This window comes from Lagopus leucura, unplaced genomic scaffold, assembly GCF_019238085.1.
Source record: "Lagopus leucura isolate 7727_CA_CO unplaced genomic scaffold, USGS_WTPT01 Super-Scaffold_1, whole genome shotgun sequence".
Classification (NCBI taxonomy): Eukaryota; Metazoa; Chordata; class Aves; order Galliformes; family Phasianidae; genus Lagopus; species Lagopus leucura.
The window spans coordinates 6032895-6060364 of record NW_024962250.1 but is presented as its reverse complement, the minus strand read 5'-3'; the positions used below and the strand labels follow the sequence as shown (position 1 = coordinate 6060364).

General features: G+C 37.3%; 1 protein-coding gene across 1 annotated transcript; it reads right to left on the bottom strand.

The window, feature by feature from the left end:
* Positions 1 to 1303: 1303 nt before the first annotated feature.
* On the bottom strand, positions 1304 to 21967 carry SPI1 (Spi-1 proto-oncogene). Its single transcript, XM_042886787.1, has 5 exons — positions 21632 to 21967; positions 15389 to 15482; positions 8270 to 8457; positions 2482 to 2638; positions 1304 to 1862 (listed from the first exon to the last, which is right to left on the bottom strand). The coding sequence occupies exons 1-5, from the start codon at positions 21674 to 21676 to the stop codon at positions 1546 to 1548; spliced, it is 801 nt and encodes a 266-aa protein (XP_042742721.1). The 5' UTR covers positions 21677 to 21967; the 3' UTR covers positions 1304 to 1545.
* Between the last annotated feature and the right edge of the window lie 5503 nt (positions 21968 to 27470).

Sequence of the window (27470 nt, the reverse complement as noted above, 5' to 3'; positions counted from 1 at the left end):
CAGTTTCTCCTGGACAGTTTATTATTTCTTGTTACATTATCAAAACATATACTTTTTTTCTGTTGGTCTTGATCAGAGGTTAAGAACATATACAGGAGTCATGAGTACAAATTACTCACAAATTATTTTTCTGGAACTTCAGATACGTACTGGAGTTGGGGTGAATATTTTGTTTGCTTATTTGAAAGTGGTTTCCAACTGTGTATCAAATATATTGTAACACCGTACTTGTAGAAATGGCCAAAAGAAAAAAAAGAAAGGTTCATTAATTTTAGTCATTATGGCATCTCCTGATTTCTGAGTTGTTAATCACAGTTGGGATATGCTAAATAACATTAAAGTGATAATTTTTCTCAGTGTTTGTTGGTATAGGTTTTCTTAAGCATTTTCAGTTGCGCAGGGTAAGTTTTCCATTGTATCTCAGGTGTTGAATTCTCATTTATTTTGCATTTTGAGTGTAATTTGTACAATGCAATTGTTATTAGTTACTATTGTTTTACAGTAGGGATAAATTCCACAATTAAAAGCTTAAAAACCTCTTGAGGCAGAAATCTGCAAAAACATGATTAAAGACATCTCATTTTCCAGAAAGGTTCATAAACCAAAGTCAGGATACCACTGTGGATAAGCAAGCAACAGGAAAGAACAAGAGTAGGAAAATGACTGAAACCACAGAAGAACATGATTAATTCTTATGTCCTAGACCGGATAGAGCCATAAATGCCCTTCTTGGTATAAGTGAATAGAAGTTATTCAATTGGCAGAGCTTCATTTGCACGGGGAAAAAGAAAAGAAAAAAAAAGATATATCTATATATTCTAAAATTGAATTTAGTACTGTAGCTTCTTTCACAGTAATGAATGTCACCTATTATCCTTGGTTCTTAATTTGATAGCACTGTTGACGTCTTAAAGTAACAGTAGGGGCAAAGGGAGAGAGCCCTGTAGCCCAGTGTGCTTTATGTTTAGGTACCAAATGTGAGCTGTATCTGCATGATTGAATGCACCATGAGATTTGTCTGTGAAGTAATCATTTATTATGCAAACACTAGGACTTAATTATATCAAATTTTATTAAATATGTACATGTTATTACTATTTAAAAGAACCAGTATCATTCTCAGATCTGCAAACTTCTCTCTAGCTTTGAGAGCTGCGGCAGAGCCTGTATTAATGCTAGTCTGAAAGCTGTAAGCTAATGCAGTGTCACTGTGAGTGACACAGCACCACCCTTGAAGGCAAAACTTCATCAGCTGTATTCTTTAGTTACAATACAATCAAAAAAATCTTCCACGACAATAATATATTTGTACATTGCTTATATTTCCCAACTCTGTCCAATTTGTAGGATGGAAGCAAAGAATTCTGTCATGTTTAGGATTCTCAGATGCTGAAAAAGGGAATTCGTACCAGAAACATCTGATGGTAAAGGCCCTTTAGAGGCAGAGAAGGGGGCACAGGAAGCAAAGAGAAAGACGCGTCCATCTCCTCTGCTGATTTTCAGCCAGGAGGTCTTAATATTTTTCTTGCTTAGGGTCCCGTGGCCTCAGTGAGGATAATGCTTCCTATCAGTGACCCCCCTTCCCATCACCTCTCCACTAAACTGGTAGGTCAGCTTCTTCTTGACCTTTTTGACCTCCCCTGTCTTGCCGTAGTTTCTCAAAGCCCGTGCCATCTTCTGGTAGGTCATTTTCTTGCGATTGCCCTTCTGTATTCCCCAGCGATGTGCCAATGCTTCTTTGTGTTTGGAGGAGAACTGGAAAGTACCTTTTTCTTTATCTACCCACCAGATGCTGTCCTTCATGTCTCCACTGCGAAGAAGGTCCAGAAGGAACTGATACAGACGAATCTTTTTCTTGCTGCCTGCAAGAGAGAAGAAGGGCAGTGGAACATTACTATTATTGTGTAGGGTCTGATGGAACAGGAGAATTTGCCAGTCGTGTATTTCTTCAATTTGTTGTATTTATAAGAAGAGACAGTGTTGCACCATAAAGGCATAAAGTGGATTGGTATGCCAAGAAGAAAAACTTGAGAATAAGAAATTTCAAAGACCTAACCTTTGTTATAATTTGAAAATACTTGAAAAACATTATTAGTTTGAAACCAATCTGAAACTAATTTGGACAGGCTATACAAGTACCGAGCCATCAGAGCTCAACATTCTTAAAAATCAGTTCCTTAAGCTTCTTGTCTTGTTTTTCACTTCTGTTAGAGGAAAATGGAGTAGAAATGGCAAAACCTGGGGAGAAGCCTGAATATACAAAACAAAAGGAAGAGGTAGGAGTACATGAAAAAATGGTATTTGAGATAACAGACACAACTATGGTGACAGAAGATTCAGAAGACAGGAGAGTGCAAAGGAATCAGGGAAAGTGGAGGTTTGGCAGTGGGATAAAATACTAACACAGTAGTTCAACTTTTTTATTCATTATTGTAATTTTAATGTAACAGCTGCTCAGCAAGAAGCACTCTTTTCACTGACCTGTCTCGCCATGCATGATTCCAGGCCCAGGGTCCGCGCCATCAGTCTCCCCATCTGATACCTCCAGTGGTGGGCTCTGCCTCTCAATATCCTCCTCATCAGAACTGGGCTGTGGTGGAGAGGAGTACTGTAGGCACATCCGGGGCAAATAGGAAACCTTTGAGAGAAAAGAGTAGTAGGGGGAGCAAGTAGCAACAGAGAGTAAGGGCATTCAGGAGAAAAAGTGAGATGTCAGAGAGAGTTACAGAGAAAGGGGGGGAAAGCAACAGGCATATGAGTTTGTTTAGGTTAACAGTGAATGACTTAGAGGCATTAAAAATAAATACTACGCAGCTAAAAAAACCCTCCACATAACAGTCGACACTTAATCTATATGCAAGGATGCATCTTAAAAAAAGTATTTACAAGAGAAAAGGAGAAATTATAGTGTGAAAGTACTTTCCCATATGTTATATCCTATGCAAGTGATATTGTCCTCCTTTCCCCATACCTCCTGAGTACCTTCTCTTTCTAGTTTACATACATTTCTTCTTGCTGATAATGGAGATAGCTGTATCTCTTATATATAAGAGAAGATATATATCTATATATCTATAGATAGAGAAGGTGGAAAAAGTTCTACATAATAACAGGTTTTCTAATATGCTAAGAACTTTTTTGAGTTTTGTTTTCTTTCTTTTTTCTGGTTGAAGACAATATATTCCTATAATTGGTGTCCTACCTAATATACTGATAATCATATGAATGTTTTTTAAAAATGAAAATTGAAACTCAAGCCTTCTGGATAAAAAAAAAGCTATATTGGTAATAATTGCTTTGAGTATACCTTCAGAGCTTCCAAAACACAGCCAAACTCCTGCTATATAGTGATTATGTACCAAGATAGTTGAGTTTCTGATCTCCGTTATCTATCCCCTATTTACAACCACTTTTGAGATCAACTTCCTTTCTGCTTTTTGAAGCTGCTCTTTTGGATTTGGCAAAGCTGAACAGTTTTGCCCCACCATAGCCTCTTTGTCTGTCCTTGGCTCTGTTGCTCAATTCCTTCCTCAGATTTAGTAGCTTCTGACAACACTAAATGACTGTGGGACTGCATTTATCTCTGAGGCCAGCGTTACACGTGTCTATCAACTTCTTGTCCTGAATTTCCCCCTTGAGGAGAGAAATAGGTTTACCACTGGGGATATATCATATTGGATTGTGTTCTCTTTTCCTAAGTGGCTATCTGAAAGTTCTCTGTTGATGGGGATTTCTCATCTGCAGAGCTGGCAAGCTGGCTTCTGTGCTAGGGAATGCCCTTGCCCTTACATGGAGGTCTTGTCAGAAACAGTATGGAATACACCACAGCTCTGCAAATTCTCAGTTGCAGTGTTGTTTGTTGGGGCTCATGATCAGATCCCTATAACTATTGCAGCTCCTTGATGAAGAATAAGAAATAGACTAGTCTGAGGGGCAGGGAGTAAGAACCCAATTTCTAAATTAAAAAAAAAAATAAAAAAATCCTCAAATATAGCAGGAAATAAAATGTGGTTCTCATGAAATGAGCCAGATTGCTAACCATGGGAGGTGAGCTGCTTTTGAATTGCTCTTCCTTCCCTGCATCAAGACACGACATTTTTAGCGTGATTCCCTCTCTACAGATTTAGATTCTGAGGCACAGAGTGGGTGTTCATTTCATGAGTCATACCACCCACCCGATGTCAGGCTTGGCCAAGTGGTGCTTTTCAGATGAGTTTTGCACCAGTTTAAAATGTCCCAATAAGGAGTGTGCAAAGTGCTGGTTTCAAGGCAGAGCAGCTGGCGGTTAATGAGTTGGCAGATTGGTTGGAGCTGAACACAGCAGGAAGGCCAGGATTGGGTAAGAGTGTGTGTAAGTTTCCTGTCAGATCCCCAAGAGCGAAACTTTAGCCCTCACCACAGAGTCACCTTCAGCTTTTTTACAGTTAAAAGAGCTATAGCCTCAGTGGTAGCAAGGAAAGAAGAAACAATGTCAAGGGGGAAGGGGGAATGAGAAGGGGGGGTGGTGTTTTAGAACGGAGGAAGAAGAACCTGCTGCCTCTGTAAAGACAAAGGCTATGGAAATCTAGAGTGCACTGGGGACCAGTTTCTGCTGGAGCTGGAATGGGAAAGTGGGAACACGCTATGGAAGATGAACAGCATCTCACAAGGAAAGGAAGGTGCAGAGACTAACCTGAGCACTAAACAAAATTTCCCCATGCTGTCTCTACTTTTCCTTTCTGCTGTACTTTTCTTACGCCCCGTTCAGCAGTGCCTCAGTGTAGGTCCCTAGTGTGCTACACAGAGTTGCAGAGGACTTGCTATTTTGTTTGGAAGAGCCAACTTGTTAATACAAATCTGGAGAGAGAAAACTTCTAGCTGCTTTCTGTATTCTGATACCTTCTCAGAATCTGTGGCATCCAGTTGTAGTTTTCCTCCTTCTAAAGCTTTTCACATTTTTCACAGAATTGTAGAATTATAGACTCCTTAGAGTTGGAAGGGACCTTTAAAGGTCATCTAGTCCAGCTCCCCTGCAATGAACAGGTTGCTCAGGGCTTGATCCACCCTCACCTTGAAAGTCTCCAGGAATGGGGTATCAACCACATCTCTAGGCAACCTGTTCCAGTTCCTGACCACCCTCGCTATAAAAGATTTTTCCTTATTTTCCATCCATTCCTTTCACTCTGCCTTCAGAATAAATATTCCTTTCTTCATTTTCTATTTGATGAGACCATCTGTTTGAAGGTACTGTTGCCCAAAGATTGTTTGTGCTTTGAATTTGATTTGACAAAATAATATTCAATCAACTGAAGATCGGAGAAATACAAGGTCTGTTCTGAAAGTAATGCTTTCTATTTTTTTTTATGTTGGCCCACAACCTCAGAGGTGGATGTTGGTGGTATGGCAGCAGCAGAGGATCCGATTACAAAATGGTGTCTGACATGGAAGTGTGTCTGAAACAAAGATGTGTCACTGAATTCCTCTGTGTGCAAAAAATGGCACTAATTGACCTTCACTGATGCTTGCTGAGTGTTTATGCAGATCAAGCAGTGAATGTGAACATAGCGAGGCAGTAAATGGTGTATTTCAGCACTGGAGACAGCAACATTGAAGGGCAACATTTTTCTAGCAATGATGCAGTCATAGGAGCTGTTAAACAATGGGTCACCTCTGCCAATGCATATTTTTATGAGCACAGCATGCAGGCTCTTCTTCATCGCTGGTGAAAATGCATAGTTAATGGTGGTGACTATGTTGAAAAACAGCGTTTTTGTAGCTGAGAATTTGGTCTATTGAATAGTGATATTGTAATTTCTGTGGAAATAAATAGGAGGCATTACTATCAGAAAGATCTAGGTTTCTTTGCATGTTTTTCCTTAATTTGCAAAGTGTAATTCTGCACGACAGCCAGGGGTGCAGTTAGTTAAGTGAAAAATTCAGCTGAGGAATAAATTTTCCTTCCTGTTTCAATTTCCTTAGAAATGCCTTGAATAGCAAAGTGTTGCCTAGAACTGCGGCTGAGATGCACTGAAGTCTGAACTTCAGAGCATGTTGAGCACCACCTGCGTGAGCAACTATAGGTTAAAGTTAAAAACAAACCAACAAAACAAAGATTCCCAGCTGGTTAGGAAGAGGAGGGTAGTGATGGGCATCTATTAGTGTCTTCTCTCCCTTGGGAGAGAGGGAACACAGTGCAGCAAAATTAATTCTCTGACAGTACTCCTGAGACAAAAGATGACAACTGAGAAAAATGAAAGTGGGTTAAACAGAAGTACCCTCTCTTATTTTTTGGTGGTGTTTCCAAAGACATTTGTAACATAGTCAATTTTTATTCTTTGCCTTTGGTTGGATGTAATGGTTGTTACATGCTAGCTCTTGCACTGAGCAACTGGAAGAACTAGATGATTCCCATAGGCTGATGTTTTATTATTTGTCCTAATTATATATATATATATAATATTATATATTTGCAGCTACATCTTATATTCAGTTCCTGATTTTTTTTTTTTCTCAGTGATAGGTAAGAAGTTTGATGGTTTTCAGTAGGTCAGTTTCCTGTTGATCATGTTAACTTACTCAATTTTTAAGTTGTTTATAATTTATACGGCATTTACATGCAATTTCAGTTTGAATGCTAAAAAAAACCACCCTAAAATAACAATTGTGTGCATCCAGTTTCTCTCACAAAACCTCAGCATTGGCACCGTTACATGCAGAAGGGTAATCGGCAAACAGTTCTTTCTCTGGTCCCGTCCCTAGACTGTCTTGTATTGAGCACATTGTGTCTGCAGTTTGTCTGCCCTGGGAAACTCCTTGGTACAAGATAACACAGCTTTCTGCTTGCTACCAGTAATGACATGGAGCATATTCTTGTTGGATCAGGAATTAAAAGTGGTCTCCATACCCACTTTGCTCTAATATCTTTGCAATACCACGGACCTCATTAAAATTTCAGCTTTAGTGAGCATGCACTGGCACTTGGGTGACTGATGTATTTTGGAGAACATTTTTTTTTTTTTTTTGCAAGAGGTGAGAAAGTGTGTTTTGGCTCATGATTTAGCTACATTCAGATAAAAACAGAGAGAAGAATTCTTTGAGAGTAGCTCTGCTGAGAAGGACTTAGGGGCCCTCGCTGATGAAAAACTTAACATGAGACAGCAGTGCACGCTTGCAGTCTGGAAGGCCAATGGTATCCTGGGTTCCATCAGAAGATGGGTGGCCAGCAGGGTCAGGGAGGTGATTGTCCCCCTCTACTCTGCCCACATGAGGCCCCAGCTGGAGTACTGTGTCCAAGTTTGGGGCCTCCAGTGCAGGAAAGATGTGGAGCTTTTGGAGAGGGTCCAGAGGAGGGCCATGATGATCCATGGGCTGAAGCATCTCTCCTGTGAAGACAGGCTGAAGGAACTGGGGTTGTTCAGCCTGGAAAAGAGAAGGCTGCAGGGAGACCTCATTGCGGCCTTCCAATATTTAAAGGGAATTTATAAATGAGATAAATAAACTTTTTACAGGGATAGATAGTGATAGGATAAGGGGAAAGCATTTTAAACTAAAGGGAGATTTAGATTAAATATAGGAAAGTTTTTAACTGAGAGAGCATTGAAGTGCTGGAACAGGTTGCCCAGGGAGGTTATGGATACCCCAGCCCTGGAGGTGTTTGTGGCCAGGTTGGATGGGGCCCCGGGCAATCTGATCTTGTATCTGATTTAGGGCCCTCCTGTGGTGGGGGTTTGGAACTTGACCCTTGAAGTCCCTTCCAACCCAAGCCTCTTTATGATTCTATGATTCTGTGAAAACACAAGTAGGCTGGCCACAGTATAAAATCACCAATGACTTGTCTTTACTTGGATTTCTTGCAGCAGGTCATATAAATTTGCAGGGGTCACTTGGAATTTTTAAAACATTCCTGACACTTAGGAGTTCAGAATACTGCCCAGGAGTCAAGGACAATTTTGCTATTACAGCTTTTCAGGCCCAGTTCCTCTGTAGGATTTCAGAACAGTTTATTGTCATTCCAAATTTTAAAAAAAATCTGAATTTCAGAAACCTCCACAAAGTGCAATGATCTTTTTATGCGCATTTTGAGGAATGTGGTTTCTCATCATCCGGATAAAACTAAAGTTTAAACCACATTTGTCCTGAGAATGAAGAGTTTTACATCAAGTACTTGTGCAGTAAGAATTCATATAATTCATAATCAATCTCTTTGGCATAAAATTAAGCGTTCCCTGGTGCAATCTGTTCCTTGTCCTTAACCATCACCATAATTCTGCATAAGGGTTGGTGACCATACCTGATGGTTGAGTCCAATATGTGTGGTTGGGATTGCAGAATCCAGGACATGCATTTGTTCAATCTCCATGTGCCTGTAGAGCTGCTGCAGCTGGGGAGGCTGTACACTCTGCAGTTCTGTAAAGTGGTTATCTCCAAAGGTCTCAAACTCACTGTGCATGTGGTGTGGATGATACTCCCAGTAATGATCTAAAGAAAATAACAGTTTGTCTGTCGTTACAAAAGTAAGAAACATGGCATTTATGTGCCTTTCACTGGTTTCTACTTCTGCCACTCTCCTTTCTGCCTACTCCATGCCATTCCTGTAGACCTGTCTTTCCTTGCTGACAATTTCTATAGATTTCTGTAAAGTTTCTTTTCCTAATCTCCAAAACATGTATGGCTGGAAAGCAGTACTTATGCCTCTTTATATAGGAAAGTAATCTTAGAAAGAGAGATGGATTTTGGTGAGAATGTAGCACAAGATGCGAAAGATATTAATGCTGGCACCTGTCTTAGGAAGAGACTGTAACAATTCTACCTTTTCATTCTCAAAAAATATCCCAATTTACATATTGTCAGATTGTAGTTACAATTTTCCTCATGTCATGGAAACAAGCAGATGAAAATTCTTTGTTTTCATCAACCAGCAAAAAATTGCAGGAGTGCTACACACAAGGCACAGGACTTAGCAACACATTTCTGTAATCTGTTTCTTAATTTATTCACTTTTGAGATCAAATTAATTTCCATGCAATTCTCAGTTTTAGATCACTGTTCAATATAAGCTCTCAAAAATTTTCATAATTTTTTTGGCTGCTCCAAATTGAAAACTGCTAGAGGAAATTTGTATCATTCCGTGCCATATTTCTCTCCTACATGCAGACATAATTATGTACATATTTATGTGTACTCTTGTTTAAAATCAAAGTCATCATGTCCTCTGCTCTCACTAAGCTTGGATCTAGCCTTCCAGACTGTAACTTTTCATACACTGCTCTATGCAACACCAGAATTTCTTCATAATTTCATGTAACTCTTACAGTTCATATCTTACTGTTCCAAGTTTTCTTCTTCTGTATTATTATAAATAATTTCTTCCCTACCCTTCACACGTTTTTAAGTCGTTGATATGTACTCTTACAGTCTACTCCTAATAATCACTTTGCCCAGCTGCATGTGTTTAGTGCTCAGTCTTTCAGTAAAAATCAGTATATTCATCTCCCTAATTATACCTGTGCATTTTTCTAAATTCTCTCCCAGCTCTTGGCAATGTTCTGAATGTGACGAGCAGAATTAAATATGTTGTTCCAAGTGTAGTTGTACTGAAGCGATAAAGAGAAGAGCAATTGCTTCATTCTGCAATATGGTGTTATTGTGTATGACATTATCTAACGTGCTAGGAATATTGTTTTTTCAATATCAATTTTGTTCTTTTTCTCAGCTTTGAACTCCTCATCCTTCCCCATTTCCATTTCAAGCAATTAAGTCTAGCCTCACTGGGGATCCGAAAATGGGGATAGTGACTTTGAACATGGCTTCCTTAAGAGGGAGCCCAGTGATATGTTTGTTACAAACATAACTGTACTTGGTAACTTGTAGCTTGTAGCTGCCTGTATGGTTCAGGTCTGTATTTGGAAGCTCTAGCAGACCATTTACTATGCTAGTGATTACTTTCTTTGTCCTTCCTGCTTTTTGAATTGTGGGTGAACCATGGACAAACCAAACTTCATGTTTAAGGGATGGAAATTTGCTCATAAAAGTACTTGGGGAGCTGCTGTATTACTTCGTAATTTCTTTGTTTTGTTGTATAGTATAGTGCTTTCCATGGGCTAAACATGATTTTCTAGCCCAAAGTTTTAATGCGTAATTATAAAATAGCAACTTTTCCTAGCTTAGTGTTAGAGACCAATTTTATTTTCTCTTGTAGAAGGGATTTTATGGATGCAGCATACCCAGGTACTTGTTACATTCAAATCTGTTCAGGGAATACCAAAGCACGTGAGTATGACTGCACAGATTATATACCTGTCCTTGCAGGAGGCTTTGGACACTTTCAATCTGAAACTTACTTGTTTATTTGGAAGTCTGAGCCATACTAACTCATGCTTTTACTTGGTTAATTTACTGAAGAGTTCTTTACTTATAGTCAACCACGGAGACTGATCTACCACTAGCAACCCATATGATAACTTGTAGTGAATTGTGAATATATTGCATGGTTAGTCTATGTTTGTGTTTCTTAGAGTGATTTCACTCTGCTCCTTGTGCAGAAGCTCCTCTGTCAGCTGTCAGTGTATCTTCTCAAAGATCCTTTGAATTTGAATATCTACTGCAGCAAAAGAGGTCAGTTAATAATAAGGATGACAAAGCCTAGACAAAACTCTATCAGGACGTCAACAGTACATCTTCAGCTGTCTGACTTGTAGTAGCTATGGTAGTAAGCAGTCAAGACAGTATATTTCTAACATGCATTGCCATGAGTACTTGTGCATACTCCAGGTAATCTACCTCTGATTCTTCTTAAATGTTTTTATTAGCAATGACATTTTTGTCCTTACAGGTACTTCTTAATCTGCTGAAGCTTATCATAAGCTTATAACAAGGTTCATACTGTCTCCAGAATTGTTCTATACTCTTTTGTAGTTTAAAAAAAATATATATATATATATATCAGTAGAACATTATTTATGCATGTTCATGTTAATTGCTCATTACTGAATTCTTTTTTATATTGAATTATGTGCTGTTGTAAAAAATACAATTATGAGGTTATCAGTGACCACATAATACTAAAATGTTACAAAATAAATCTGCCAGAAATTACTTCAGCATATGAAAATTGTGGCAGGAGAAAAATCTCTGTATCTTTCTTAGTTATTGATAGTTTCACAGCGATACTCAGGAAAAAGATACTGTTTTAATTGCATTGAAAATGAAATTCCAAATTCTGTGTTCAGACTCCTCCGCAATTAACCTTCTTGGCTGAGCTATTGCACATTAATAAAATAAAAAATAAATTAATACATAAAAAAATCTAAGTATCTCCATCTGCAGGTATTAAGAGTTGTTTCTTTCCATGTTATTGTTCCTGTTATTTTAATGATGCATAGTAATTCTTTTCAACAACAACAAAAAATTTTAAGTGGAGAGAAGAAAAAATAAAGGAGAAAAAGATTCTAGAAATGGAAAGTGTCTATTATTTTGGTCAAGGAAAATGTCATTAAAAGCCAAGCAATAGCTACACAATGGAGTCATTGTGAGAAATTTCTTATGAAGTGAAAGAGGATGTGAAAAAAATTCTCTCTTATAGAGGCATGGAGATGGTGTTTGTTTTGGTGTTGCATGTAGTGAGAGGTTAGAGGAAGGACAGTCATGAGCTCTAAACTCCCTCTAATGGCACAAGGGATGTTAGACTGTTGGGAAGCAATAGCAGACCTAAAAACATTGTGCTGCTATTCGCCATGGAAATAGATTCTTAATCTCAAAATGAGAAACGTAACTGTAGTTTCTTGGTCATCCTTTGCCCAACGTAGATTGCTTTGCTCCTGTTTTAACAGATACCATCAGATCCAGAAGCTAAAATATGAAATAGGCTTAGGAGAAGTGTTTTTTATAGAATAACAAGATAAATTTTCATCATGCAGTGCAAAACTGTGCAAGAAATTCCTGAGCCAGCTCTTGAACAGGAAATGCAACAGCTCTGTCAGCACAGCACTTTGCCTCATCTAAGATGATGACTCTTGACATGTCTGTGCTTATGAGTGTGAGCTAGTGGCTGAGTGGTTCTGCCCTGTGCTGCACAGACACTAAATGTGGCAGAGGATTTCTTACACACTACCACAGTGTACGGCTTAGATGTTCCCATTGTGTTTCACTTGTCTGAAGAAACAAACCCAGAAAAAAACCCATAAGGAAATGAGAAAAATATTGAAGGACACTGCAAAATATCTACACTACAGGACTGCTCCACGTTGAGTGAAATCCCATATTCCTGAACAGTGTAGCAGTATTATCTCTAATAACAGGATCATATAAACTCTCACTTTAAATCTGACAAACTTCATTATTTTTATAATATTAAATGTTTGAAAATCCCTAATTCAGACCCAGGAAGTCATGAGAATGTCTTTAAAAATGTGAGGGGATTTTTAAATGGAGTTTGGAGTTCTTTCTATTTTCCATATAGTATTTATGGCTAAGGCTCATGTTTGGACTTTCCTCCGCTTCTACACTGGCTAAAATCCTAACAAAATCAAATTAGAGTTTCCTATATGATCACATTACTCCAGGAGGTGGGAAGAAAATAAAATTCCAGCCCCCAAAAACTGTTAAGTTTCACTGACGCTATCAACAAAATGAGCAATGGTCAACATTCAGCTTCAAACAACAGGTGATTTTTATCAAACCAAAGCTGTTTAGTAATAAATTAGAGACAAATGCAATCACTAAGATTGCATTAGTGTTACAAAATATGCTATATTACATTTACAGACTTACTACTGTACAGTCTCAGGACAGAGTGATTGTCTAATACATGATCACTCAAAGTAATTTCTGTCCTTTGTGAAGGTAGGTGTATTTACAAAGTAATTAAACTATAGTATGCAAAATAAATTCAAACAGTGCATGTTATGATCCAACATATGGGTTTTCTATGATGTGTTTTCGGATGTTAGATTGAGTGTTCACTTATGGCAGTGATCCTTTATGTATTAAAATTAGTCATACACTGCTGTGCTGTGTGCATTATGCTACCTACTCAAGTAGACATACAGTAAGGGTTGTCTTTAGCATTGTCTTTCAGAAAAGTGTCAGCAATGCATGCAGCACAGATTTACAGTATAACCCACTGCCATATCTCCTTCACAAAAATAATTTGTTACCAGTGAGAGGGAGAGAGAGTCTGATGCTTGAGCAAGACTTTCTATTTAGTTTCTATTTTGTTAGCAGTCCTATATCAGCACAGTCAGGATAATTATTCAGTTTTGTAGCATCTATTAGTATCTGGCACTAGACCTGGAGGCATTCAAGGCCAGGCTGGATGTGGCTCTGGGCAACCTGGTCTAATGGTTGGTGACTGCCTATGGCAGGGGAGGTGAAACTAGCTGATCTTTGAGGTCCTTTTCAGCCCAGGCCATTCTACAATTCTATAAAATCTGTATTGTATATATTCTTAGTGATCTCACTGTACCCAAAGCTGAACTCCTCCTCCACAATTCTGTCCTATTTCTTATTTTTTTCAATCTATTCATGTTCTTACCTCTTTTACTTCACCATTATCGCTGCAGCACCTTATTTATTCATTTTCCCCATAATTTGTCAGCCATTGCACTTTTATCCACATTGTTCTGAGCATTTAGTAGTTGGTAACGTCCCTGCACTTCCACATAGCTTTTCTCATGATCCACTACTTGGCTTTTCACTTTGCATATTTCACTCCCTCTGGATGCATTGTTGTTCATTGCTCTCTTAGATGGTGACTAATTCAGGAGAGCATTTGACATGTATTTGGATATAACCAACTACATTGCAAATCCTGTCATAAATAAAAATTGGAATGAAATGTTCAGGCTGGGATAAAGTTGCCTCTTGGTGTTGGTATTTTGGAGTCTTTTCAAAACGTATGGGTACTACTTGGGCCATAACCCACAAAGGTGACATTGTGTTTTTGTAGTATTTATTGTGACAAGTAAAATCATGTTAATGATCTGAACAGTGTAGCTTAGGAACAGCCTTCCAGAAGAAAAATTGAGCAGTAAACAGGTGGGATGATAAGACTATGAAAGATGAAGAGGTGTTGCTGCTTTATGTAACCTATATTTAATGAGAGAAATGTCCTTTCCCAGTGCTTTTTCCTACATGGCATATTTTATATTTATTGTTTAATTATCATAATTGCCTTTTGAGATAATAAATGTTATGCTCATTTTATGGATGTGTAAATAGTCTTGGTTTGTACTGTAAAAACCCTGAATTTCCATGTGGAAATTCCTAGGTTTGATGAACGTTACTTCACAGAGGCCACGAGATAACTTATAAAAAAATGAAGTAATTCTTTGTCTCTAGGCCTTAAGAATATTGTTTGTCTTTCCTGAATACAATATAGAGAACAAATTTAGGTAGGAATCTTTTTCAGTTTAATGCTCTATTCTGTAACTTGCTATGCTGTGAAATTGTCAGATGCCTTAAATTATGTAGTGATGGATGTAGTTGCTATATAAATAAGAGTCTCTTAGGGAAATTCCAGGTTCTGAAGGGACTGCCACAAGTGATACAGAAAAACGGTGCTTTTCCTTCTTGAGTCAATATTGACCCTGATATTTCCAGGGTGGTGTTGTCAGACCATTGTACTGTGCAGTAGACAAAAGTCACAAAGCAGGACTCTCCCCTCTGCATTGATTTACAGTCCAGTCCTCACAAGATTTGAAAATATGGAAGATACCAAAGCTCTGAAATTGTGTGTAATAATAACGACAATTTATTTCACTTTTAGCTAGGTTTATGTGCAAACAGCAACAAGGAAGCTTTACATAGATTTAGAGAGAGGAAGTACTTGGTTGTACTGGAGGAAGAGTGAAAGTTGAAGCTAGGTGTGGCGGCATGCGAAAGAGATCAAAAGAAAGAGAAATATATGGAGCTAGAAAAAGCCAAATGCTGGAGAAACAGAATTAGAATAAAGGCATGGAGTATTGAAGACCTAATTCAAAAAGGAATTGGAGATGGGAGTACAAGAAGTGTAGTATACTATTGCAAATTCATGTCCTCTGACTTCTGAAACAAGCAGAGTGGTTTTGATTTGCAGAGGAAATTAAAAATGCCCTGAAGATAATGAAAATGGAGATCAAGAGGTCCCACTTTCCTGGCAATACACTGAATGTCCTGGAAGCACCTTGCATCATTTAGTGCTTTTTAAATTCTCTTTCAGAGAAATCAGTGTTGCGATTGCTGGGTTGGAACAGTATTGTTAAGCAGAAGAGGTTAAGGAGAACAGCATACTGCTAATTTCTGAGCTAATATTATCTCCCTGTAACGTTATAGATTGCAGCAGCTTGTTTGTTCTTTTCCTGAATGTCCTAAAATCTTTTTCCAGTGGTATACCATGAGACCTTATGTTCCAAGGAGATATTTTTTAACTTACCACCATGACTCTCTCCATCGCTGTTGAGATATTGGTAATAGTCATGGGGCTGTCGGTAGAGGTCTGACTCATAGGACACCATATCTTCAGAGGGCTGTAAAGCGAAAAGGAATTTTTAGAACTATAAGCTTAGACAAATTCCTTCAAAATTATAAATTATTCATATCTGTTAGTGAAGAGAAGATGCCAACACATTTTATATTGCCTAGAGAGGGAAGGGGGAGGCTTCAAGTTCTTACTAAAGCAGCAGGAGTAAAATGCTTGACACCAAATAATGTTCTGAAAAAAAAAAAAAAAAAAAAAAAAAAGAAAGAAATCCGTATCCTTAGATGTGGTGAGAGTATTCTGCTGTCTGTATAACATAACTTGTTATGTGGTATTGCACAAGTTCTTTATAACCCATCCTTGAACCTCTATCCAGCTACCTTGGACAGGAGGCCCAAGCTAAGATACCACCACACCAGCCCAGCAGAGAAACATTCTCTTCATACTAACAGATGCTTTTTCTTCTTCCTCCTATACACAACAGAGAAAGAAGAAATTTGCCTTGCCTGAGCATGTTATTCTGGGTCTTTCTAAGCAGGTCTTACTAAATTGTGACAATTTGTAGGGGTAATGATGTCAATGGAGAGCAGGAAAAGAAATTTTAGCAAGGCAGTGACCAGCTAAGTTCATGACAATAATTTCTTCCAATCTGAAAAAAGTCCTGTGATCTCAGCAGCAATGTAGAAATGAAAAACCTTCTTGCAACTTGATCTGAAATGAGATTATTTCTGAGAGGTACTAATAGAACCATTTTTCTTCTGTTAATGCCTTTAGCATAACAAACTTTAAAGAATAGGACAAATTTAAAATAATACAATAACTGATAGAAAAACGTGCATATGTTTATATGCTCATATATTCACCAGTCTTTTGCAAGCTTAGGCTATGGTGACAGCATGCGAGAAATGCAGGCGAGGCTTCTCTTTTTATTACTCCTTTAGATTCTCATGAACAAGAACCCTATGGCATTAGTTGCCATTACGATCCAGATGGAGGTGGTAGATAAGCAGCTGACAAAAGAAAAGGATTTGTTTCTGGATATAACTAGATCAGAGTTGTTATTGCTCATTAATTCTTGTCTTTAATTCTTCTATTTGTCAGTTCATTATGTTGGAAATATAGTATTAAAAATTTGTCCATTTTCTAAGAATTTAATTTATATGATGACACTGAAGAAAGCAGATCAAGAAAAAGATGGACTTATTCCCAGAAGAGTAAGATGTTAGAACACAAAAGGTTAGAAAATAATTTTAGAAAGTAATTTGGACCTCCATATATTCTTAATGGCAGCTGCATGTTTTATCAGTTTATTGTATTAGAATCTGGCAGCAAAATTGCTTAAAACATCATGACTTCCACAATATACACACTGCTTGGTCATCAGACCCATGGAATGCTCAAAGCCTCAGGAGCGAATCCATTGCCTGTCTGTCAGCTCCCCATATAACCTATGATGGTAAATAGCTGTTCTGAGAAAATCTGGAGAAAATTATAACTTACAGTAGACAATGTAAGAAAATACATTGGAAATAGACAGTAAGGGAATACTAAAGAAAGGGAGTAAATTATCATTTACTAGTACCACAGCAGGGATACCACTGAAGAGACTCCTCTTATTTCTGGTCTCTAGAAATGATAGGTCCAGTTTCCTTTTCCAAATCAATGTGATTCCAACAAAATTTCCCTTTGACTAGAAGAGATTTAATGAAGAGGGTAACCCACTTTTGGATTTCAGAGGGGTGATAAAAGGAGACAAGCTGCACACACAACTCCTCTCTGATGCTTCTGTTTCTACTATTTTCTTTCTACACATTTTCTTTGTGTTCTCTCTAACCATGACTGATCATATGCATTCAGTCTTCCTGATTTCTTACACCTGTGGTGTTTTCTGATCTCTTCAAAGGAAAAGCAATGAGGCTTTGCTTTGCCTTCTTTACAGACCAGGCAGGAGGATGACATTCTGAATGGAATTTATTGTCTTCCTTATCTCTGTAAATTAATTCACCCTACTACTCCATATTCATAAATATATGCTTTCTGTTAAAACTGTGTAGCCTGAAGAATGTCACTATGAAATTCCTGCCTTTATGGGATATCAGCCTTCATACTCAGAAATGATCATTTGTCATAATTCAGAGGAAAACACAGAGAGACTTCAACATCCAAATGCAAAATGAGTATCGTTCTCCTTGGAAGAAATGGATGTTAAAAAAATCACAGAAGAGTGTATAGAAGAGTATATATACTTGTTTCCTTTCAGTTCAAATATGCTAAACTGTCTGAAATTATACATATTTTCCATATATAAATGCATCCAAAGTTGTAACTCCAACAGTAAACAAATTTCCAAAGAAATCAGTGTATAGTCAGTTAAGCTTTATTTGCTACATATGAAGTTCCTACTCCTACAAAACAAAAACTTTACCAGTCATGCTTTTACAGGCCAAAGAGCAGTCCAAAAAAAGATAAACGACAAAAATTCAAAAGTTTTAGGCATGGAAAAGAATAATTGACTTGCCTAGTTGCATTCTTCCTTAGCTGTCTCTTCTTCCCTAAGATTTTCCAAACTCTTGTATTTCAGTCTAATATATACTTTATCAGCCAATGGTTTCTTTGAAATGTTTTTTTTGAAAGCTGAGAATGAAGTACTTCTACTAATGAAAAGCTTGTTTTACAAGTTCAGATGTATACAGTGACCAGAGCTAAAGGAAGGTGTGTTAAATAGACTCTTAAAAAAACCATTTCCCTTGTCGTTACAGTTCTCATCAAGTGCACAGATGCAGATACTCAGCAACTTCAAAACAGTCTGCTTTTACACTGATCACTGTGTTTACATACTCTGTGTTGAAAGTCTGGGGCTTAGTCTCTTTAGTATGAATTGTTGGAATTTTCTTGATTTTTTTCCTGCTTACTAGTCCATTGGATAGAATATGTATATGTCTGTCCTTATTTATTTACACAACCTGGACCAATCCATCACTACAAACAATTTGAAATGGTACCATTTTCCATCTTGGTGTCTGATCGTCAAGAGTACATAAATTAATATGGGAATATTTATATTAAATACTTAAATAAGTTTGTCTGTCATATTTTCCATGATTATTTTTATCCTATGGAAATGTGGGATATTTTCCTCTATTCAACAGATAAAATATATCCAAGAACCTGTTTGAAATCTCTCTTTGAGTTTTCTTCTTTTAGGTTTTATTTAAAGCTTATTTGTCTCTAGTTGGAAAGAAGAGGTTTCACCCTGTGCTGCCTCTTGCAGTAATCATTACCCACTTTGTCCTTCTCTGGAACCTCCCCACCCACATACATATTTCACCATCTTTCTTACTAATAGCACTTCCATGACATTGAACTATTTTGTTTCACGAGACAAAAAGCAAAGAATTATTTATTTTAGAATTAACTTTTTAACTGATTTCAATGGCCATTTGTTCTATCAATTGTTTTCATGCAAAACAGTGACTGAATGATTTGTTAGCAACTCATAGCTGTGGCCTGAAGTTGATATCTCCTTTCCTGCATGCCCTGAAGTGCAGTATGTTATCTAAAACCATATTCCAACCTAAAGAAAGAGGTCAGTAAACAGTATTTTATCTGTCGCAGACTATGGTAAATGGAGAGTTGCTTTTATCTTCCTTCTTCGCTCTGGAAACTCATGGGAAAAGCCACAAAACTTATTGGAGAAAGTTTGGTTGGCATTGGTTAAGTGTGATACAGGAGACTCAACTGAATAACAATCCAAAAATTGTCCTGGTCAGATGATTTCAGGTGATCATAAATTCACTACATGCTTTCATTATTATTCCATCATAACTATTCAATGGCATGTGATACAGAAATACTCTACATGGTTTCCAACAACGTGCTGCTGAGACAAGTTTAAGGCCAAGATTAACTATATTTCCTTGAGGGGGGAAAAAAAAAAACAAAAAAAACCCCACAGTATAACTATTTTAGAAAAGATGAGTAAAAATGCTAGCAAAATCACTCATTGGGCCAGCCTTACCAGACCACTGGGGTGAAGCAGTTTTGTGGAATAGCAAGTTTGGAGAGACTTTTTTCACTCTCAAACCTCCATACAGAGCTGTGATTTCTACAGTGACCACCTTGGCCCTACTCAAATATATAAATAGAGCCCACTTGGAAGGCTTGGGTCCACTTTGCAGTACTCTGCCATACAAATATTCATAGTCTTTGCAGAAAGATGCGTACTCCTAAAATTCTGGAGTAGCGTTTTCCAAAGGAAGGTTACAAGTTTCCCAGCAGAGTTGAGAAGAAGGCAGTTGTTGACCCACCCTCAACTGAAAGGGGAGGGACAGAGGAGGAAAACGTTGCTTCACAGGAACCCCTGTGCAGAAACAGGGTAATGTCTCTTCTCAGAAAAAGTCCCAAGAGGCACAGACATTTATAGTGATGCCATGCTTGGGCTGTAATTCACCCTGCTCAAAGTGCACTTGAAACAATTCTGAAAGTACAAAACACATAAATACTCACTTTTGAATGCATTAATCACAAAAATAAGAAACAAATTACCGAGTGTTCCTTTAAGATGTAATTGTATTTTTACTGCCTGTTGTTTCATTAACCTGACTTCAGCCAGAATACTACTTGCAAAACAAGTTAGAATATAAGCGAGACTATGTTAGATTTTTACTCACAGAATCACAGAATTGCAGGAGTTGGAAAGGACCTCAAGAGATTGTTGAGTCCAATCCCCCAAATTATTCAATGTATGAACTGGAATTCAGTACTTTAAGAAAGAGTACAGGAAAGTTGGCTTTGAGTGGTTGAGTAGACAGAAAATCAACAATAATAATAAAACTGAGATGCTGCTTGCTGGGTAATTGAGGACAAGGTTTGGGTGCTTTTGAAGGGGATTTTTGGTAAGCTCACCAAGTAACATATTGAAAAATCTATAAATTATTGTTTTTCATGCTCTCAATTTCTTTTTGGGTATTTATGCTGACGTATTTACAAAAATTAAAAAAGATTTTTAGAGTCTTCTCACACTTTGGGTAAATAGTAAATTTTAAGGTCACCACTGATTAACTGTTAGAATAAACAATCTCCCAAATGTAAGAAGCAAGTATTTTTTTCAATCAATATAGATTCCAGACAGAAAAGAAATTCAGATTACCTTTTTTTTTTTTTTTTTTTTCTAGAGATCTGAAGATAAGGAAATATGGTTTAATCTTCATTAGGTGGGACAATACAAAAAGCAAACATGATGTGTGTTTTACTAAAAGGACTCTTGACTGGGCATTGTCTTTTTTTCTACATATAGCAAGTACTGTAAGTTATCTACCACATTTAAAAAAAACCCAAACAATTAAAACACTTTATCTGATATCACTCTAGGTTACACAAACTTCATAACATCTTGTTAGAGCCTCTGTCCCATTTTGCTTAGAAATGCCCCATGAAGGTTTGATTCTCAACAACAGGCTAGTGCCATTACATTTTTCATAAAACTGATCTTCAAACTCATGGTAGAATATATTACAGCAGCATAACAATGCTTCAGAGTTAAAAAATAAAAAATAAATTAAAAAAAAAAGATAGAGGTAGCCTTGTTATCATACAGAAGAATTTGTGTCTAACAGAAAATATTGAAAGGCCCAATTAAGCGCAGTGAAGTTTTTCCCTCATTCACCAGTTACTTTTTTACAAGAAGTGAATTCAAGAAAATTCAGATTCAGAAGAAGGTGAAGGTAGAGACTAAAATACCATCATTACAAAGAGCACAGAGTCCAAAAATCTACAGTAGTTAGAATCAGTATTCAGCAACTCTAAGACTGATATAAAGTTAAATACACAAATTATATAGGTCTCCAGATTATGAAAAATTACAACTCAAAGCAAGAGTTGGCCTAATATCACAAAGCTGGTACTTGTACTGACTTGCCATATGCATATCATACAGAACTAGCATGCATTTAATCTATGAAAGCAAATGGAGATCAAGATCCGATACAAGCGTAGGGAGGAAACGTTAATTTCCCATTCATTGTAATGTTGTCCCAAGATTTATCTATTGACCTGAACCCAGGACCTGAACCTTTTTCTCAGCATTACAAATGTAAGCCAAAAGAGAACATTCTCAAATATTAAAATCTGTTTTTTTTTGCTTTGTCTTTTGCTACTGAACCCAATGATCCACATTAGAAATAAAGCCCGTATACTCACAGGGGGAATGAGGGGAAATCCTTCCATTTTGCAAGCTTGCAACATTCAGCCAATTTCAGCGTGAATTTTTCTTAATTCAGTTTTCAAACATCCAGAATAACTGACTTGAAAAATCACATGAAACAAACAAAAACAATGAAGAGAAAAAAGAAAGAAAGGAAAAAAAAAGAACAAAAGTGAGATCCTTGGACTTCGTGAAGTCCCTTTGCAGTGGTGGATCTCAGGATAGGAGAATAACCCTAACGAGTTTTCATAGTTTGCCCTAATAGGTTCTGAGGTGAACTTCTTTCCAAGTCTGTAGAAGGGAAATAGCCCTTGGGTCTATCAGTGTTCTGTGACATCATCACAGCTCTTAGCCAGTTTGCATAAATCTCATTTCAGGGAGCTGTGGCGCTCTAACAGGAAGTCTGCCCCAAGCCAGATCTGCCATGGGCAGGTGCTTGCTGTATAATCAGCAACCCAGCGCCTGGGCCTGCTACCAATAAACAAGTGTATGGGTACAGTGTGCTGTGGTAAGCTTATGTACTTCCAGCTGTGGAGGAAACAAATGATGGTACTGCTCTCTGGTTTAGTGATCACAGAGCCTGACAACTTCTGTGAAGATAGTGCAGTGGCATAGACTTGATTTAATAATAGCCCTGATTGGAATTAAGAGAAAGGAAAGAAAAAAGTATGCAGTTTCAAGTACACATTCTCAAATATTTAAAAAATATATATCTTTTTTATTTTTTTAAACCAGTTTTTAATGTTAAAATATCATTTTCTACAAAACCAAACTGAACCTGTGAGACTTTCTCCATAAAATATGCTGCAGAACAAAATTATATGGAGAAAAATATTAAGTCTACTTACTTGTTTCTTGTGATTTCTTTCTAGGCACTGCAAGGATAAAATAATTTGGAAAGGAGAAAGCATTAAATGCCTCACATAATGGCTTTACTTATCATAGAAGAGTGCCTTTGATAGTGAGAACTAGAGAACAAGGTTTATAGACTGGTATCTGAACAGCCAGATGTTGAAATTGCATGTAAAAGTTTTACTTAAGTTCTATGAGCAATTTCTTTCCCCTTTCTCTACCTCAGTCAGTACTGCTTTGTCTACACTGAACACGTGCCCTTCTCGCCAAGATTCAATCAGGGGCAGGGGTGAGTGGGTCACAGTGCAGGGTGTAAAGGATGATTGCTGCAATGGGAGAACTCTTTCATTCTGCAAAATGTCTTCTTGCTTTGCAATTAGTTACTAATATCTTGGAAAAGTGAAGTTGCTTTCTCTGGGTTGTTCCCCTTCAGAGTATGCCCGTGTGCCACAGGTTCTGCTTTTGAAAGTAGCCTGTTCACCACTCACCTGGCTGTATGTATGAGGGGGAGTTTTAGCCACTTCAAACTTCCTCCCTCATACATTGGTAAAACCAGAGGCTACTCACAAGTTCCTCTCATTCCCCACCCTAAGGAACCAAATAAGCAAACCATGTTAGCAATGGGATAAGATCAAAACACAATGGGAGATTAACTCTTGATGCCCAAGTCTGAATTTCACTGGCATCAGTTGATACATAGCCATTTCATTCTTACATTGCTTGTACCATGAAATCTTGACATTAACCTTGAAATAAGCAAGTTCCTAAATGGTCAATTTCTGCTTCAGAGATTATTGTCAAGTCTCCTTTTGGATAAAAGCTTAGAAGTGATCAGATCTATCTAGGGAAACAGGAAGGTGACAACATTACAATCCTAATGATAAAGTTTAGTGAATACAGAAAAGAAAGGAGTATACAGTAGCATACATATTCATTGCATATAGGGTAATGAAAGGAATTGTGGAAACTGTATGTGCGTTTAAAAGGCTATTTAGAACAGAGAAATAAGCTATCTGATTCTCAGTATGATGAAAGATACATTAAGCAGCTACTGGAAGGTTTTAAAGTGTCATGCTTTGCACAAGGGGTTTTCTATTAAGGTAGAATGTAACTATATTTAATACACTGGAGGATATTTCAGCACTGCTAAAGGACATTTTAGCACAGGAAGTTACCTAATAAGGATACATAGTTTGCGGCAGCCTTACTGCATTTAGGGAAAGCTAGATTACCAACCTTATCAGCGTTAACAACTGTGTTTAATATATGAGCAGTCATAAACACATTAAGCTTATCTACATTAATAATCAACTTGATTATCTGTATGATGAATTAGAGCAAAACAATAGGCCAGAAAGCTTGGGGAGCAGCAGAAAGTCCAGAAGTCGAATAAACTTCCTAGGAAGGAGAGAATCTCCATAAATGGAAATGCTAAAAGTTAAAGAAAATGCTTGTTTACACTTTTATAGCTGTATGGAAACATTACCAGTGACATTCTTACTAAAATAAACAATGGACTTCCTCACTGTTGAATATAACTGACATTTTGTCCTATATTTGTCACCACAGAATACTTCTGCTCTTAATGGAAGGTCTTTTGACCTAGATCCTTGCATTTTTTCATTAGATTATTTGCATCCAGAACAACAGATTTCCATATGACTTGAACTGCTTCAAAAGAGCTTTTGTAGTAGGGTAGAGATATTTCTCCATGACAGGAATTTGGAGGACTGGAGAATAATCCTGCCTAACTGGAAGATTAAGTTTTTGAAAACACTTAATAATCATATCAAGTTGAATTATTTTTCCTGCTAGCACCACCTCAGCCTTGTGCAGCTTTTTGAAGCAGTTCCTCCTATACCACTACCCATTTAATCATCAAGCTTTTTCTAACCACAGTCTACCAAAGCAAAAGGATTTCATCTTGAAGCCACATCACAGAGAAGTCCCTTTACCTCAAACCTTGCCTGGTGCTCAGAAAGTAATTTTTCTCCCTACTGAAACCATATACATCACTCATCCTGAAGCCCTTTAATAGAAGTAGTTCTCTACATAGATTCTGATGCTGAGTTTGCTTCTAACAGTAAGACAAGATCTCTAAACAAGCAAATCCCTTCTATCATCCATATTCTTCCCAGAGGTGTATTTTCCATTGAACTTACTGTGTCTAGAGGTGACGTAGCTTTTTTTCCTTGCTATATGGGCATCCCCTCCTAGAACTGATGCAGTTTTTAGTGCCAAAAAAGTGCTTTTGACAGTCCAGCTTTCATGAATGCTTGTATATAACTGTACGAAGACTTTTCCAGTGGGAAATGTCATAAAAATGTCATGAAAATATCACAATCTTAAGTAACTTCACAATATTGGCAAAAAATTTCACATGTAGAATGGACTAAATCCAAATCAGAATGAAGATAATCATCTTCTTTGAAAGAAAGAGGAATCATTTGGGTGTGTATTAATTCAAAAGATTCACTTTTCTTGGAACCATATTACAGCACACAATCATTTGAAATATTGAAAAGCATTTCATTTATCTTATTATTAGTAACTTTTAAACTGTCCATAAAGCAGAATTCAGCAAGGTAGAAAATATCCAATTCATAATTCAAGATCTGCTTACAACTCAGCTATATTTGATTTCTTACTGTGTATGACTTTGTTTTGACTTTAAGGCACATTCAAACAGATTAAAGATTTGATATTAGCGTTTAACTGTTTTCTTCATTTACAGGCAGCAGATTTTCAATTCACATTCCTACTCATTTATAATCTGGACACTTCTGTATGAATTCAAGGAATTAACATGGAAGAGTGCTTTAATGCCATCTAATCTTGAAGTCTGTGTTCCAGATTCAGATTGCATTAGTAAGATGCAAGCACTTATGTTTAATATCCCCTCATAGAGTTATGTCTTGAAACTAATGCCCAATATCTCATTTCCATGTACATTCATCTGTCAGTTTCCCTGAGATGTTCCTTTCAAATCAGATATTTTAATAGTAAAAATTAAACTATAAAGATGAGTTGCAATATGATTCAACAGGCCTTACCTGTAGAGACAGAAAAAAACACATTTTAGAACTGCAGTTATAATAAGTCACTGATCTAGACCCACCACTGGTATTCTATTCCTGGGTCCATAGGGACCCTCTTCAGCTGTGGCAGAGATATCTTTGCTTTGGGAACTTTGATTTGGATATTTAGGTAATTGTTTAGTTCTGTTTTGAGAGTGCAGCTGTATCTATGAATTTGTCATTTTGCACTTGCATCTTATTGGGTTTGTATCAATTATTCATCTCCCAGAAATCAAAAAAGAAAAGCACTATTCACAAATAACCAACTCTTTAGGTAGATTCTGGGTTACAGCTGGGGTTCCTGTTCTCTGCCACCACTTTCATAAGGACTCTGTGTTTGGAATTTTGTTTAAACAGAAAAATTGAAGCATGTAAAGCCAATACTCCGTGTACATCCTCCCAGGAGACATTTGGCTTTATAGGAGGTGGAGCATATGTGCAAACCCCATGCTGCAGCTTTATGTGTATATGACTAGGACAGGTCTGTACAATTTGTGTATAGCAGACTCTGTAGCATATTATCTGCAGTGACTTTTTTCTTACAGAAGTAGTAACTCCCTCCTTTTATTCCCCCTGATTCAACTACTGGTCTTTTAACTTGAATTTTTTTTTTTTTAATTTAATGCAAACAATTTTCTGTACTTCCAGTTCAGTATTTAACTGTACTGAACTGTGTTTAACTCTTCTCCTTGTTGTGCCAGAAGTATAATGTAAAAATAGGAATTGAACAAAGACTAGGGAGGTCCAGATTTGTGAAGAGTCTTAAAAGGACTTCAAAACTTTTTTTTTTTTTTTTTTTTAATGTGGTAATTCAGACAAATTTAGTGTAAAATGAAATTAAAAAAAAAAAAAAGCACATTTGATCAGTATTTTGATTCCCCCTTCTGCTGAAAGAAGAAGAAAAAATGGAAAATGAAAAAATTCATCTGAAGCTAGAAAGTCCAGAGAGAACAGGCTGCCACAGTTCAAACCACTGATGGATGAGAGTGTATGTAATGAAAGGAAAGTAAAGAAGCTTACAGGTGTCCTGCAAGAGGAAGCTGCACATCCTTGATAGAACCTGCTTGTTTATATTGGCATAGTGTCAACAATAGACAACATAGAGACAAGACCCAAATTATAGTGAGAGTAAAAATACCTGTGCTAGAAGAAGGAGGTTGAAGAAAAGCAAAAATAGAGAGGAATTTGTTTTGACCTTTGTTTGTTTTAGTGGAAGCATTGTAGCATTTTAAGGAATGTTACAGAAGTACATGCCAACAGGTATAGACACATTTCAGAAAATTAACCTGTTTTCCCCTTTTAGGAGAAGAAACCTCCATAGATCACATCAAATTAACAGTGTGGAGAGTTTAAGGCTGCATAGGTAGGAAGATGTCATTTCAGAGCAAGACATGCATTATAGAAGTGCAGAGGGGCAGATGATCTGGATGCTAAATGCATGTTTGCGGCTGAAGGGGAAAAAGGGAAAGAGGAACTTTGGGAATCTCACCATGTAGAACTGGATCAATTCACAATAATTCCCAGAAGGAGTTAAACATTTTCTGGGGTTAAAGTGAATCAGAATCTGCACACGGTGTGCTGGAAATTCCCTAAATTATTTCAGTGGTCATTAAGAAAAGGGAAATGGTTCTTTTCTGAGTAGGAGATGGTAGGAGACAGAGGAGTAGACACCAAAACAGAGCCACAGCTGAGTATTTATAACTCAGCTGACTGTCCCCAGATTGCAGGATTCCTGCCAGCTGAGAAGGGGACAGACTTTCCTAGTGCTATGTCTGTTGAGAAAGGTCTTGTTAGCAATGTCTGACTGCTAACACAATGGACTGAGATAGTTACAATTCAGTTGCAATATTATGCACAGTTATTTACAGCGTGAGCACATACAACTTAAATTACTTACAAAAAGCAT